This window comes from Aplidium turbinatum, chromosome 2 (assembly GCF_918807975.1).
Source record: "Aplidium turbinatum chromosome 2, kaAplTurb1.1, whole genome shotgun sequence".
NCBI classification, from domain to species: Eukaryota; Metazoa; Chordata; class Ascidiacea; order Aplousobranchia; family Polyclinidae; genus Aplidium; species Aplidium turbinatum.
In genome coordinates, this window is record NC_137473.1 from 23,573,599 (window position 1) to 23,589,934 (window position 16,336).

The following is a 16,336-nucleotide window of genomic DNA, read 5'->3' on the forward strand; positions in this document are numbered from 1 at the left end:
TTCTCATCACTCTCTTGCCACATATTCCACAGGGATCTACTTTGTTCTCAACAACTGTTCCTTCTGCTCCACTCACCATCACTTTTGTTTTTTCAAGATTCACCTTCATACCCTTGGTTTCAAATGCTTCTTTCCATTTCTCAAACTTTCTCTCCAGTCCCTCCATACTATTAGCCTACTTGTCAAGACTATGTTTCATCTAAACTGATGTACGCAAAGATTGGTCCGTTAACTCATTCGCGGTGGCTAATTTTCGCTTCACGTTGCTACAAACTATACATCAGTGATCACAAATTGCCAAGTGACATTGCAGAAAACTTGAAAATAATTGTTGTGCGTAATATAGTCATTCAATGTGCCTCATGTTGGTTCAATATAAAATGTGAACCATTGTACAAAGACGGACCTAAGCATATCCTTAAATCATTGCAGTGCTGTTCACTTTTGCCTGATAAAATTCGAGACACTGCGTTGAAATATGTTAAAAAGAATGCCTATTTTGCACACCCGGAAAGGCAGTGTGGAACAATTCTTTAAAGAGCAATATTGTTATTTAAAATCAAGCGAATCATAACTAATTGATAACGATCCATTATCTATCAGAAACACGCAATATTTTCCAGAAGCCATCATAGTGAAATGTAATTTAGTAATGTAGATGACGTCATCAAGCACCAGCATGATGTTTATGTTTAGAAAGTACATCAATTTATTATCAAATAACTTAGAAATGAAGCATGTAGGATGATCAGTTTTATCGTTATTTGCAAATTACTGTTTAATGACGTCATGGATGACGTCATCATTTTTCGGAGTCAGTACACAATGAATTGGATTCTCCTAATTATATTGAATCCGTTGACGCATAAATCATCTTTTTACAATAAGAATTAAGTAAGTTATGACGTTTTCAAATCTCGTGAAAACAACTTCCTATTAAAAACAATGCATTTTCAAGCCTCGAAAAAAATCGCTTCAGGTACCTTCATAAATCGCGATTTTTAGAAATGAAGACGATGTCCGATCAAGTTCAAATTTTCAGGAATGTCGTTTTATGACTATTCGCAAAAAAACAGTTTGTAGCAATGAAATCGGAGAAAAAGTCCAAATTTCGACCCACCCTATTGTACAGTCATTCATATACTGCAGTGAGTGCGGGATTATTACTGCAAGTGTGAGATTATAAGATTATTGCAGTTAGTGTGGGATTATATAAATTTATGAAAGAAATTATGCCAGTAGGAAATTGAACCTGTGATCTATCCGACGTGTCATTTCTTAGAAACATTGGCAGACTTACCTTATGTTGCAATGTTTCCTTTTCATAATCGTTAGAGTGAAATGGCAAACCCGCCAACTGTCGTCCAAGGCTTATGAATGATTGGTTTTTATTTATTGCATGTTGGTGACTTTTGTTCCTGAATTATCAACAAACCACAAATCAAAACTTGAACAATACCAGTGTCTGTTTCTCGGCAGCCGATTTGTGGCAAGAATTGACAGCGATAGACACCGTGTTTCGCCCATGAGGCTGGGCTCGTCAGTATCGCACCACTAGTGTTAAACTGTTTTATTTGCATCAACAGCGCACGGGTACAAATAATTGACACGGCGAGAGAGCACAAACAAACATAGCCAGGTCGAAGACTTTAGAAAACCGGCCTGCCACACCCCGCGGCGGCGGGGAGCGGCGTGATTTAGGGGTGACGATGCACCCGGAGGGGTAAGTCCACCAGCTTAGGTCGCGGGGGCCAGGCTGGGGAGTCGAGGTACCTGTGGAGGGAGAGTGTGGGCGACCCGTCGCGTGTGGACGCTGGAACCGGCAGTAATTGACCGCCGGGCGGCGCCCACGTCTCCCTCACGCGACCTCGGCGCAGGTACTTGACTCTTATACCCGGTCTGCCAGTAGGCAGAGCGGATAAAATTGGGGTCTACCACGAGGAAGAGAGTCAACTATTTAAGGATAATTTGGTTCTCGTGGCAAACAAAATTCAAATAAAAATGTGGAGCAGAGGCTCGATTAATCAATAGAAACAAAAAATATAGGTGGGATTGTAATACATACTCACTGGAGAAGAGTAAGCTTTGATTCGGCGAGCACGGATGTGCACTGGCCAGACGTTGACGCAGGTTCGCCCAGCTGGGTCGGGGAGGCTAGCGATTGAAACTAGAGGCACTGATAGGCTACATTACCAGGAAAAAGTAGAAAATTGGGGTGGAAATTTTGAGGCTGCATCGAGTTGATCAGGGGATCGTGTTGATCAATGCGTTGAAAGCAGAGCGAGGTTGATCCGAGCGGGCAAGAACAGCGTTACAAGGCGAAGGCAGCGTAAGATAATTCGAAACAATTGATTGATTAATACATAGAGATATAGTGATGATTGAAGTTACTTAATTGCTGTTAAACCATGTACATTAGACATTTTATTCCTTTCCTTTGTTCATTTTTATATTCGACCACCGCTTTACCAGTCAGTTTAACTCTTATCTTTGTGGAAACAAAGAAAGAGCCAACAAAACCAGCAGGCGCCAGGGCAGAGGCTGATAGCCGGGAAGAACGCCCCTCTCTTCACATGTCCTCTGCCCTGGCGCCTGCTGGTTTTGTTGGCTCTTTCTTTGTTTCCACAAAGATAAGAGTTAAACTGACTGGTAAAGCGGTGGTCGAATATCATTGTGGCAGAATTAGTGGTGCGATACTGACGAGCCCAGACTCATGGGCGCAGCGTTGCCAGATGGGGAAATAGGATACCAAATAAAAAAATTCTGGTGAAATTTAGCGGTCTTTGGTGCCACACTTTTTGACCTTGGAACCAGACAACGTTTTGGTGAAATCTGGTGAAATATTCCCCACTCATGTTTTTCCAAAAAATTTTAAACTTTTTAGCAAAAAATCTCTGCTCGTGCAGAAAACGTTTTGCAAGAGGTTTGCGCATGCGTGATGGCAGTGTGTTGCAAGTTCAGAGTTTCCAATTCGCACTCTTCAATCAATCTTTTGAATCTGACAGCAGCACTGTACCAGCAATCGTGTAGCTTTTGCCACTGGCATGGTTGCAGGCAGTGGCGAGACAATGCTTTTTGGAGAGTTATTTTTACTAAAAAACTGGCCAAAAAGGCAAGTTTTATATTTAAAATTAGTGAAGGAGGTTGTATCTTGCCCCAAAACTAGAAGTTTATCAACATCAGTGACCTTACATAGGCTACACAACAAGCATACAGTTGCCACAGGCGCGGATTTATGGGGGGGGGCCCAGGGGGCCCGGGCCCCCCCCGAAATGTTGCGAGGAATTATTGTTGAAATTCTATGTATCCGCATCAAATCGTTTGATATGCGTCTACACAACTGATATTAGTCCCACGGCAGACTTAACTTATCTGGGAGGGGGGGGGTAATTTTTTGTTATTATTATGGTTAAAATCATCCATCGATCAGACTCCTTTATTCCGTTATACAACTGTAAATGCATTTTAATAGCAACATTTGTTGGAGCTGACTCAGCTGAAACCAATGCTGAACCAAATGACGTCAGTTGAAACAATCTGAAACCTTGAATGGCTGTTTTATAGTTTTTAGCCTTCATTATAATTTCAATCAATTGCCGTCTATGCTTGCAAACATACAAACATCCAATTGGTCATGGACACTGCATACAGGGTTTTAAACCAGATTTCAAGTTTACTTTGCATGCTTAGCAATTTTTATTCAAGCAAAATGTATTTTTCAAACATTCACAATTGATGAAATGGCTGTTTCTTTTAATGTATATTTTATTTTATGGCATATCGTATATGTCGTAGTATAGTGGCGTAGCCAAGGGGAGGGGGGGGTTACAACCCCCTCCCCCTTTGGCACGCGTGTGACATCACGATATTGAGAATAATGCTTTCAGTCTCTGTTTCTCTAAAATAAAGTTTTCCTAATTTTAAACGAAACTGCATTAAAAGAGCGAGTTTTGCCAATACCAAACATTTAAATATCTCAGCCAGGAATTAGCAACAAGAAAACATAGAGACTTAGGTTTATTAACGAAAAATCCGAAGAAAACATGATCTTATCACCATTTTACAGGAATATTTATACCCACATTTTTGTTGAAAATGCTCCCAGAATGCACCAAATTCAAAGCAATTTTTCAAAATTTTCTGGGGGCTGTCCCCCAGACCCCCGCCGCTGGGTGTCGCATTTGGCGAAGACGCCGACGGGCTTCGCCCGCCGGCCGTAAAAACCCCCCCTTTCAAAATTCCTGGCTACGCTACTGTCGTAGTATCATTGTTAATATCTGTTTTATCTTTTTCTTTCTGTTTAATTGATTTTCAAATTTTCTGGCCCCCCCCGAAAAAAAACTCCTAGATCCGCGCCTGAGTTGCCACTTGTTTCATTTTCATAGATATCCTGTGCAGGATATGCAAAAGTCTTTCAAATTTTTTCATCGGGATGTTATTTCATCTTGGAGTGCATTTTAACCCTGGCAGTAAAATTTTCCGCTTTTAAAGTAAAAACAACAACTTTTTTGGTTAAGAACTTTTGATGTTTACAGTGATAATTATGACTGCTACTATGACTGCTACATGCTACTATGACTGCTACTATCCGTGTATGCAATGTGTGACAAAACATCTGTTTTGCATATTCGTTTCATTTTAGTCTTATGTCTCAAAAACGATTTGTATTTTTAGGCGAAATTGCTTTATTTAGGGTGTTGTAAATATCTGGTGAAATTGAATGCAATCTGGTGAAATTTTAGTTACTTTTTGGTGCCAAGCAGCTTCCAGCATCTGGCAACGCTGCATGGGCGAAACACGGTGTCTATCGTTGTCAATTCTTGCTACAAATCGGCTGCCGAGAAACATATCGTTGATTGGAAAGTCTGAATGGCTTGCGTGGAAGCTACACCGTTATGGTTAGCGAATCGCAGCTGCTCGCTGTACTAGCGAGTGCTCAGCCTTGTGCTGATAGCCGGGAAGAACCCCCCTCTCTTCACAATACCAGTGTCTGTTGATTGTACACTTCTAGGTTGATGCCTTAGACGAAGATTTATGATCGAATCTGCTGTCGCTAACGGCAGTCGTTGTCACAACATCATGATATTTCATGGTTGTTTTTTTTATCAGTATCAATAGTGGGACAGGGTGTGAAGGCGATTGCGGTACGTGGAGGCGGATCCGGCTAACCTCGGTAACGGGGACGTCACCGGATTTAAACTGGACTACGACGACGACTACCTGTTCTTCGCATCTTGCACAAGAGATGGTTACCGTCTTACGAATATTATTTTATTTTTAATACATTATTGATATAATGTGATGCAGATATAGTTGGATACGTGGTTTCTCATGATACAATTGTTTGGTGATACAGTATAAAGTATATCAAGATCAATGTTTTTATGGGCTGCACTAACTGGTTTCGCAATGTAAGCTATATAGAAAAGCTGCAGACAGAGTGCGAATAAGCAACCAGCATTTGAATCAAACCAGATTTAAAGGTAGCCCAACGTACGAACAAAAGTATAAAAAAATTTGGTGGATATTGGTAAAAATAACAATTTATTCTCACAAAAAACATTATAGAAGTGACTAGAAAAAGGAAAACGTAGAGAAGAGACCTGACTTGCTCCATTTGTTTTCGTCGTTCTCGCCTTCCAACAGCAGCACTTTCCAAACATTGCTTCCTCGAGGCTTTCAATCGTTCCAACTCCTGTGAAATATAAAATAACCATAAAAGGATGAAATATATCGTTGTCGTAGACAAGAATACACCATTTGTAAAATTGAACCAAAATTATTTGCATAATACAGATCAGAACTGATTCAACTTGCTACAGAACTGATTCAACTTGCTACAGAACTGATTCAACTTGCTACAGAACTGATTCAACTTGCTACAGAACTGATTCAACTTGCTATTCAAGTAAACGACTGATAAATTATATGACGTGGTGACAGCTTTAATAATGTTGGTTCGAAGTTGTCCTCTATTTAATAATATTATTAAACTAGGATAAGTGTTTCCATTGGAGAAAACCGTTTAATTCAGTGATTGAATTCTGAAACAGTATAAAGTGGAATTTAAGATCAACTCACTCTTTCTGTGTCTCGGTGGATGCTATGTTGAAATTCTAATCTCTTCTCCACTTCCGATTTCATCTTCACAACTTCTTCAAAAAGTTGAATCTTCAAAGATTCTTTTTCTACTCTGTCCAATAATGTTTGAAACTGTGAAATAAAGATAAAGTTCAGGCGTTCACTCGTAAAAACGCTACTATCTTGATTGACATGGCAAGTGACAACATTAAATCTAATGTTAAAACGGCAGAATTAATACGATGAAAATCTTCACGATTATTTTTGTTCATCCAAACTTCCACTACAAAATACAAATAATTTCCTTGCAAAGCAAAAGCTAAGAGGCAGAGCAACACAGATCTTGCAAGCCTCACACATCAACAGTTCTTCAGTGATTCCACTATGACAAGATACCAATGTAGCCTAGTGAGAAATAGATAACACAAACATGAATTTTATCACAATTAAGACTATAAAATAATGCAACAATAGCAATGCAAGCTGTGTGTTATTCCAAGTGTACTCACTAAAACTAACTCTTCGGAGCCCAAAGTACTGATCGTGTAAGAGTTTAGTGGGAAGACCCACTTCACGTGATGGCTGTCGATTGATGACATTTTAGGATAGGTCGGAAAACGAGCGGATTTATCTTGCGTTACTGTTTCAACTTGAGATGTTTTAACATACTTGGAAGGAGCCGAGAAATCGTGAGATAAGGAGAATGGATTTTTCCCACTGGAGTCTTTCACCGAAACCGATAGTTCCAACATAGCAGAAGCTGCTTCTACTACGTTGCTCATCGCAACTGATGATGTGGCATTTATAACTTCTTGATCTTTACTTTCGTTTTCACGAGGAACATTACTGATGACACTATCGCTCTTACGATCCTCATTATGTTTCTTGCTTCTGTACAATCCGTTTGACAAGTTAATTGCATGTTCTTGCGGTTTTTCAGTTTTTACTCTATCACGAATTTCTTTTGCAACTTTCTTTTTCATTGACAAAGGATCAAGCGATGTGGAGCTGTGGATCTTTTGTGGAAAACGTTTTTGCTCCTCACTGATATGATGACTGCTTGGTGATGTAGGGAAAGAGGTAGAATGGTTGTGAGGAAAAACAATTCTTAGAGTTTCGGGAGCTAAATAAAAAAAGGTCATTAAAGCTTATAAATTTATTTAAAGTAAGTTAGTTGTTTTCTGTGCTGTACATTAGCTAAGAAATATAAAGTTTTGTGTAACTGGCGAAAAACAGCCACTTTAAACTCATCCCCAAACAATGCAGCAAGATGACTCAAATCAAAAAAATAATGAGCTCAAATTCTAAACTCGTGTTCAACAAACGTTTCGAAAACTGAACTATTTTCATCTTCAATTTTTTTCAGCAAGAAATTTGAAATAAGTGATATCGCTTAATCTTAGTTTCACTTCACCGACAGAACTTGTTTCTATCATAATTTAATTTCAATATAATGGAAACAAAATGTGAGCTGTACTATCTCCGGAGTTCAAACAACAATTGAGACCTACCTTCAGTTTTTATTTTCCGGGCAACTGTTTTGAAAGGTACAGTTTCTACGCCTCTTTTCTTCTTTCCCCCTGCTAAATCAACATTGTATTCCTGTTCTTGAATATATCTGGATGATCGTTTCTGTGAATGCTCAATAGCGACGTTTGGAACTGGGGAGAGCAGCATTGATTTTTTGGGAGGCCTGAAAAAGGATAACACCAAACCGTTTTTAAAAACAACTTCAGATGCAATATTTTCAAAGCCTGTTATAAATCCTACATAAAGGTAGCACCATTGCAAGAATCTCTAATCTATAAGATCAGAAAATCAGATTAAAGTGAACACAGTAGATTAAAAAAGATAAACTTTACTTGAATAATGTCAATGACACGTAAAATAAAATTTCTAACCTGTCCTGCAGTCCATGAGCAAAAGTTTTGAAGGCTTCCTGCTGGAACGCCTGTTTCTCGAAAGTGGAAGAGAGTCCTGGAGGAGCTGGAATCTTGAACGGTCGGAAAATAGATGATGGGATTCCAAGCGGAACTAAAAAAGAGTTATGTTAGTCAAAGCAATCCAACAAAGTATTGATTTCAAACATTTGTGTGCTGAAATTTTAGATGTTTTGAAGCAATTTTAACAATAAGTTAGCAAACAGAGCAGAACCTATGCAGTTTGCACCTTGTTAAAACTAGCCCAAGCTTTCAGTTGATAAAAATTAATATGAAGTCTACTTCTTGATGATCCGGACAGTTAAACCTTTGAATAATAACCAGGGTTGCAGTGGGTAGCTGCCCGGATAGGTACCCGGGTAGCAGCTTTTTTTTAAATGAGACGTGACTAGATCTACAAAACTAGCGTTGCCAGATAAGGAATTCTGCTCCAATTTGAAACAACTTCAAAGCTGTTTAAGAAAAAAAAAACTTACAGCAACATACATCTGTGACGAAGCAAAGCTTTTTCTTCGAACTTTCAAAAGTGTCATGTTCAACAGCTAATCCAATCAATGCTGCAAAGCTTAGGTGTTCAACGAGATTGTTATCTTTTCTAGCATTAGTTTTGTTGCAACTACTGTATTGCTAGAAAAGAAAAAAAAATCAAATTCTTTTTACAGCAACTCATTGCCTAGGTCCTAGCCGCATGTAAATAATAGTCAACTTATTCTTAAACCAATAAAAAAAATTCCGCAAAAATACATTTCAGCTATTTTCACGGGATAAACCCATTTTTGCCAATAAAACCTTGGTTTTTTTACAAAAAAGTCCGTTGTTGCTCATAAAAACCAGGGCGGGCTGGATTTTATTTAAAAAAAAACGGACTTTTTATAATTTTGATAACAAAACAACAAATACAAACTTACAGCTTAAGCACATTGGCTTGGGGGAGACAAGATCTTTTTGTTGTGACTTTTCCTCTTTTAACCTCTTCCCATGTTCAAGTTCACTTTCAGGAGTCTAAGAATAAAATAGCGAAGCTTGATAAACATCAAGAAATTGATCAGAAATGTTGATGAAATAAAAAATAAGAAACGTTAAAAAGTAACTAACGCCGACAAGAACAAATATTTTACTGAAAATTCAACTTCTTGAAACATCCGATGCTCAGGGATTCTTATCCTTGTTAGGCCTACCCTACAGAAGAGAAAATATTTTGTGTCACACCACGGCAAAACAAAGATTTTTGACCTCGAATGTAGCAGAACGCAACCAACCTTACCGGTATCATACCAAAGACTATAAAACATGGTATTCATAGCTTCTCTGCTTGACTTCCAGCTCTAACGCAATGTGGAGAAAAGTAAGCAACTTCGCTTGGCAATTAATACTGTACCACCTTCAGAAGTCAACATAATAATGGAAACACTTCAATTTTACTTGGGGATTAAATGTCATTATAAAATGATAAAAAAAGCAAAGTTTACTTATTTCGAAGTTAGTGTAAAACTTAATTAATCTAACCTACTGTTCAAGTTATTCAACTAAATGCCTGTTGAACAGGTTCATTCAATTTTTAGTACTATTCAATAATTAATTGTTCATATTTTGTATCATGTGAAAAGCAGAGCTGTGGAGTCAGGCGAAAAATATACGACTCCGATTCCTCAGTTTTTAACTGGTCAACTCCGACTCCGATATTGGCAGATTTTTTTTTAACTTTTTTAATTTTTAAAACTTGATGTCACTAAGTTGTGATCGAAAAACAGCAACTTTTATAAAAACTGACAAAAACAAACACTTTGTTTCAGGGAAAAGGTGTAGAGCGCAATAGGGAGAACAAGAAACAATATTTTGAAAAAAGATTGCAACCAAAATTTTATTGTTTATCGTGTTATCTCAAGCCGAAGTCGGCCTTTTTTTGACGACTCTGACCCCGGACACGCCAAAATCCTTGCGACTCCACAGCTCTGGTGAAAAATCCAGTATTAAATTGACGTTGCAACATTGACTTCACCTTCAAGTCATTTCTGAATGTGGCAGAAGCGATTTAATTTATTATTCAGCATGAACGATAAAGTAGAAAGTAAACACATAGCTAGAAACACAATCCAGATCCATGACTCATTCAGGTTGGATACTTTTAAATTCGACAACAAAGCAACGTTGGCTAATGTACTATAGCAGTCACCGGATTGAACAACAATGTCAAAAAGCTTAGAATATTCTTAGAATATTTCAATCCACTTCTAGTGCGGCTAAAAGAAAAAGGTACAAGAGCAAATCCATTGGCCAAAGGAGTGGCTTTACATTGATGCAACGTTGCTAAGCATTTCGTCCATGTGAAAATCACATTCTCTTACTGGTCAAGCATCCTCGGCTATTCGATGCAACGATCAACAATAGAGATAAGGACTGAACCAAGCTTCAGTGTCAAGAAAGAAATGCTTTGGTGCGCACGCACACACGCGCTACACTGGAGTTAAATATGAGTCATTTTTACGACGTTTGGTATTTTGTACATCATTTCAACATTTGCGGACAAAAAAATTACATCTTGTAATTAAAGCAACTGTGCCAAGGAAGGTAACGGCCTAACTTAGATGTTGACATGGAGCCATTCTTTTGAAAAACCAGCTTCAGTTGGGGATTGCAAAACAGGTTTTTCGTTTCCCGTCCAACAAAGTGAAGGTGGTTCCCGCCAGTTGCAAACTACTGTATCACTGTTACCAGATGGAAAATTTTGTCTCAAGTTTGGTGAAACTTCAAGATCGTTAGGAACAAAAATGGAAATTGGGGAGATTCCCTGGCTTCAAAAAACCGGCTTCGAGACCAACCACTGATGTAGATGAAAACCTTTTTTTTGAAGATCACGCTGGCAGAACCAGGAAGTTGGTAAAGAGTGAGGCAGAACGGGGAAGTTGGTGAACATTGTGGGTGACAAAAGGTTGAGTTTGGGGTATTTGCAGGAAATTCATCCTTCGGGGCTAGATATGTGAGTCGTTAGTTTTATGAAAAAACATGACTTACAGAACTTTTAAAAAAAAAACGAAAATAAAAAACGATCGTTTTTTTGCACTAACAAGCTGTCTAAAATTTAAATGTTGGAACAAAATTTGTACATTTTCTCTGAAATATTTGTTCTGAAATAATCAAGATATCGATAAGTTACCAAAGTAAAACTTCGTCAGTAAACTTTTCATTAAAATCTTAGTTTGACTTCACCAATGATCCAAAAGAATGTGCAGTGTGATAACACTGGTCTACAAATTTCAACTTTTTTTTTCAGGTTTGGGTTTTGACAACTGATTTTGGCTAATTTTGGGGCGCTGAATCCGAAAATGAACTCAGATTTTCTCTATCACATCAAGTTTTCTTTCTATCGTTGCCATTATTTTGTGAAATTGACCAATTTTTGCCCTTTTTAGTGCAGTAAAATGTCAAATATAATTATTTTCTGACAGCTATAAACTTTCAAACATAGAGATATTTTTACACTAAATTTATAAATTGGTTCAGATTTCCTCTAAAATAAAAAAAATTCCTGTTATGATAATCGTAATAGGACATAGTAGAGATTGGTAGCGTTGAGTTTTTCCATGCTGGCTTGAACTCCCTGTCTTGGCTTCTCAGGCGTTATCTGTGGGTCAGCTGCTAGCTCTGTGCACTGTGCAGATGGAATATCGTAGGAAGACAGCTGGTGGGAGTAGATTTGACTTAGTAATAAATTCTTGCTTAGTAAGGAAGATTTATTTAGAAGTTTCATAAAGCACATGTACATTGTACAGACCAACATCAGAGTTCAAGCTGAAAAGTGGTTTGTAGAAGGAAAAGGTATTTTCATACTTTATAAGTTTGAGTTCAAGTCGGTTAGAGTTTTTGGTATAGTGGTGTTTCTGTGGAAAAACTTGCTCTTAGAAAACTACTAACAAAGAAAGGTTATATTTGATCTCAAGCTATGTCTGCTTCCAGCATAAGAAGAAAGTGTTGTAATGATCCGGATATATTTTGTTACATTTGTGGATGCTTCATGGTGAAGTCTCAACAATGCAATATTACCACGTTTGTAAAAAGGGCATATCTTGCTTAGCCTACTTTAAAGTCAAGTTGGGGGACCAGGACAAAAGCTGGGCTCCTCATAAAGTGTGCAAGACCTGAGTTGAATGTCTGAGAAGTTGGTCGCAAGAAAAGGTTCACAAATGAAATTTGAAATACCCATGATTTGGCGAGAGCAACAAAATCATTTTGACGATTGTTATTTTTGTCTTGTTGGTGTGAAAGGGTATAACAAAAAGAGTAAACATCGTTTGAAATATCCAAATCTGAATTCGGCATTGCGCCCAGTTCCTCACAGTGATGAAAAGCCACTGCCAGTATTTACATCACTTCCAGAACTACACGAAGAGGCTATTTCTTCTTCAGAAGCATCGTTTAGTGAAGGAGAAAGTGAAAATTTTCAACCAGCACCCGAGGATCTGTCAGACAAGCCTTCCCAGTTTAATCAGATGGAATTAAATGATTTAGTGAGAGATTTGTATTTGCCTAAGCAATCTGCGGAGTTATTGGCATCAAGGCTACAGGAAAGGAAACTTCTCAAAGCTGGTACAAGCGTGACATTTTATCGCAAACGAGAAGAACTGGAGACAAAAATATCATACGTGATCAGTTAGTTGATATCAAAAAGATCCTCTTGCCTCCTCTTCACATCAAACTTGGTCTCATGAAACAATATGTAAAAGCTTTGGATCATGAAGGAGAGTGTTTTAAGTATATATGTTACGCTTTTCCTGGTCTCAGTGAAGAGAAAAAAAGAGCTGGGATTTTCAATGGACCACAAATCAGGCAATTGTTAAAAGATGAAAATTTTGTAAAATCAATGTTGCCATTCGAGGCTAGAGCTTGGAATGCTTTCGGTGCTGTTGTGAGAAATTTTTTGGGAAACAGAAAAGCAGAAAATTATAAAGATCTCTTAAGGGAGCTACTGCTTAGTTTTGAAGATTTGGGATACAGGATGAGCATCAAAGTTCACTATTTGAAGAGCCATGCGGATGAGTTTCCAGAAAACCTTGGGAAAGTTAATGAAGAACAAGGTGAACGTTTCCACCAGGATATTAAAATTATGGAGGAACGTTATCAAGGTCGGTGGGATTGTCATATGATGGCCAACTATTGCTGGAGTTTTAAAAGAGAAATTCCAGATGCTGCTCATAAAAGAAAGTCCCTCAAAAGAGCATTTTTAAGCTTATAAGTGAAGAATTCATATTTTATGAAAGCTCTTTTTTTGACTGTTTCTGAACTCGCCCTGCCCAAGTCCCTTTGAGTCAATCTTTATTTTGGCACTTTGCTATTTCTGTGTGTGTCTTCAGAATTTCTGCACTCCATTGGAATGTCTGTGTGCATATTGTGTGAACTGTAGGCTATAATTCAGATAATACCTTGTCACTGTCCTATCGACATGTTCGTCAGCATAATGTAGCGTTTGATGTTATTATGGTTGCTCTTTTGCATGCCTATTTTTTATTCCAAGGCATGAAATTTTAATAAAGACAACGCAAATTTGTGTGAATATAATATAGAATGCTTGTTTGCTAATTAAAGCTAGATTATTGCAGATAAAACAGTGTTTATTGCATCAGAATTCCTTGTTTTGACAACAGAAGGGGGGTAAAAATTGATTTTTTTCAAAAATTAGGGATATTTCATATCTCAAAAACGTGATGTGATAGAGAAAATCTGAGTTCATTTTCGGATTCAGCACCCCAAAATTAGCTAAAATGAGTTGTCAAAACCCAAACCTGAAATTTTGTGTAGACCAGTGTAATATAATCAAAAAAGTATAGCGTGCCACACTAAAATTGGAAAATTCAAGTTTATTAAATTTAAATTGCTGTAGATTCACCAATTAGACTTTGAAGAACATCATAATACTCCATACTCATCATAATATATTATATGTAAATTATGTATGCAATGAAAGAAATGACGGAAATAAAGAAAATAAACGAACTATTAAAAGAAATTAACATAAGCAGCAAAGGAGGTTGACTGTTAACATGGTCACCACTGGGACCGAACAGTCCTCATTCTCATCATTGGTAGTAGCCTACTTGAAATTGGGTGGTTCACTGGTACCATTTGCTGAGCATGCGACCACAATTCTGACTTGCAGAACTTAGTCAAAACTACAGCAAACTAAATTGTAATAAGTTGTTTAACAGAGCTTTATAACTCAACACTTTCTTTTGCAGTTCCTTGTTATGATAAATGAAAAGAGTTGTTACTTGAAAAAATGTAGGCTCCGGCATGAAACAATTGGAAATAGGAGAAAAAACAAATAAATAACAAAAAATGTAAAAAAAACGATTAAAAAAAACGACGACTAAAAAAATTGTTTATAATCATCCCTAGTCGGGGCCTAACAACGCTGTACTGTATGTTATTGTTGTCGTAGATAGATACCACAGTGCGAGTGTAACGCTTCATATGGATTTTCCACCAAAAGAAGACCGGTCAAAGACAACGTAAAACGTCTTCTCATAAACCACAGGTGATCTAGATTGCTTTCATATTTTGCTTTTTTAACCACAAACTAGAACAGTTTGAAAAAACCTACGTCGAGACTGTTTAGAAATGAAATTGCGTTTCAACACTAAACTCTTTTTCTCTGGTTCTAAAGCGATAAGTTATATAAGTAATATCATTTCGTTGTGAGCTCAAAATCGAAACATGACGTTTCATCATCATTAAATCCACCAAAATCGATGGGTTGATGAGCAATTACGAATCCAAAGGATGTTTAAGGTAAACGCACAGCAAAGTCCAAACGACATCAAATTATCATGTAGCATATTACGATTTCGGATGTTGAATCTTCTTCAGTACAACTTTATAACAGTAAGGTGCAGTAAAAGTTTCATTAGTTCAATTCAGAAAATACATTAGTTTAGTTGAGAAAAAAGGCTAAAGTTGTTATGTGGTTGCTAAGATACAAATAAATGTAGTATAAGAAAAAGAAAATACAATAAAATTTTAAAGGTAATTATTGGAAAGGTCAGAGAATGAGTAATTCTGTAATTGAACATAGCTAATAGCTATAAATGTTTGCTGCAACGAGGCATGACCATTTCTTATTCATCTTAAACTTTTATAAAGATTCATAATGCGTTGCGACCACGGTTTGTCGCTTCTACCTTTTCCCAGATAATTGCGACGTTAGCATGTATTGTTTTCGCTTTGATGGTCAGAAATAAAAACAAAATGAATTGAACTGATTTTTTTAAACAGTCATCAAGCCATGCATGAGCCATGGTAAGGAATGTTGATTGCTTGCAGGACGGGCTGCGATATGTACTTGGAATGATTCTTGCATGTTTACTCAAACCTTGGCAATCAAGCTCGCCAGTTTTTTTGAAGTAAGCAAAAATTTATCAGCATCTGAACATCAGACCATCGCTGCATTCTCTCAACGTTACCGTATGTTCAAGCTTGCACAAGCACAAGAAAACAATGTGTGGTTGCCGAGCGGAAAAGCATGAATCACGTGATCGAAATAAGCCAATCAGCAACTGATCGTAACACAAATCGCGCTGCAACAAACAATGAGTAGTTTTGCAATTCGTATGGTGGTGATAATATCCCGACTTTCACACAAATTGATCTACTAATAACTAACAAATACAGTGTTGCAGGAAAGAAATCATCAAAGTTTAAAGCAGCTGCTGGGATTAGGGTTTGCGTTGTAATAAAGTTAGGGAAACATCTTAACAACACTAGTTTGGCCATAGTCGTCTTATATCCGTATTTGCAATACTGTGTGTGGGCTACTTCAGAGATGTTGTATAGCTGAGTGACAGGTTCCGCACAAACTAACATTATCTAAATGCCACACAAGTAATAATGGCAACCGGCCCAATGGCCTAGTCTAGTAGTTTGAGTCTCGTCCCTGCGTCAGTTCTCGTCCCTGCGTCAGTAGAGCAAATTAGTAATTTTTGTCATCACATTGTTCATAAAAATATAAGTTGACTGGTAGCTTCACTGTATTTTTAGAAGCAGTGCCGCCAGATCTTTTTTACATTAATATTTGTGCTAAAATTCGTTTCATTGAAACTACTTTACTTCTGTAGCTTTAATATTTTATTATTTAATATTTAGAAATTGTTAGAGTTATAACCTTTCTCCTTAATCTGCTTTTAAATACAAATGTTTTTGCATTCTTTGTCACGCTGGCGAACTTTTTTAACGTCCGCGTTTTGTCGCTTTTACCATTTTCTCGACCTTTGCTATGTTGACGTGTATTGTTTTTACTGTGATGGTCAGAAATAAAAACAACTGAA

The 16,336-nt window shown here is 37.4% G+C and overlaps 1 protein-coding gene across 2 annotated transcripts in view; it reads right to left on the reverse strand.

The window, feature by feature from the left end:
- The window catches only part of LOC145765055 (uncharacterized), a 41,639-nt gene that overhangs the window by 3,815 nt on the left and 21,488 nt on the right, over positions 1 to 16,336 (reverse strand). The window contains exons 6-13 of one of the 2 annotated variants that reach the window (XM_082576795.1): positions 8,930 to 9,023; positions 8,498 to 8,578; positions 7,983 to 8,115; positions 7,593 to 7,774; positions 6,591 to 7,204; positions 6,082 to 6,213; positions 5,604 to 5,695; positions 1,301 to 1,418 (exon numbers count right to left, since the gene is read on the reverse strand). In XM_082576795.1, the coding sequence (XP_082432921.1) occupies positions 1,301 to 1,418; positions 5,604 to 5,695; positions 6,082 to 6,213; positions 6,591 to 7,204; positions 7,593 to 7,774; positions 7,983 to 8,115; positions 8,498 to 8,578; positions 8,930 to 9,023 (1,446 nt within the window). The remainder of the gene's footprint in view (positions 1 to 1,300; positions 1,419 to 5,603; positions 5,696 to 6,081; positions 6,214 to 6,590; positions 7,205 to 7,592; positions 7,775 to 7,982; positions 8,116 to 8,497; positions 8,579 to 8,929; positions 9,024 to 16,336) is intronic. The other variant, XM_082576796.1, reaches the window with a different exon arrangement.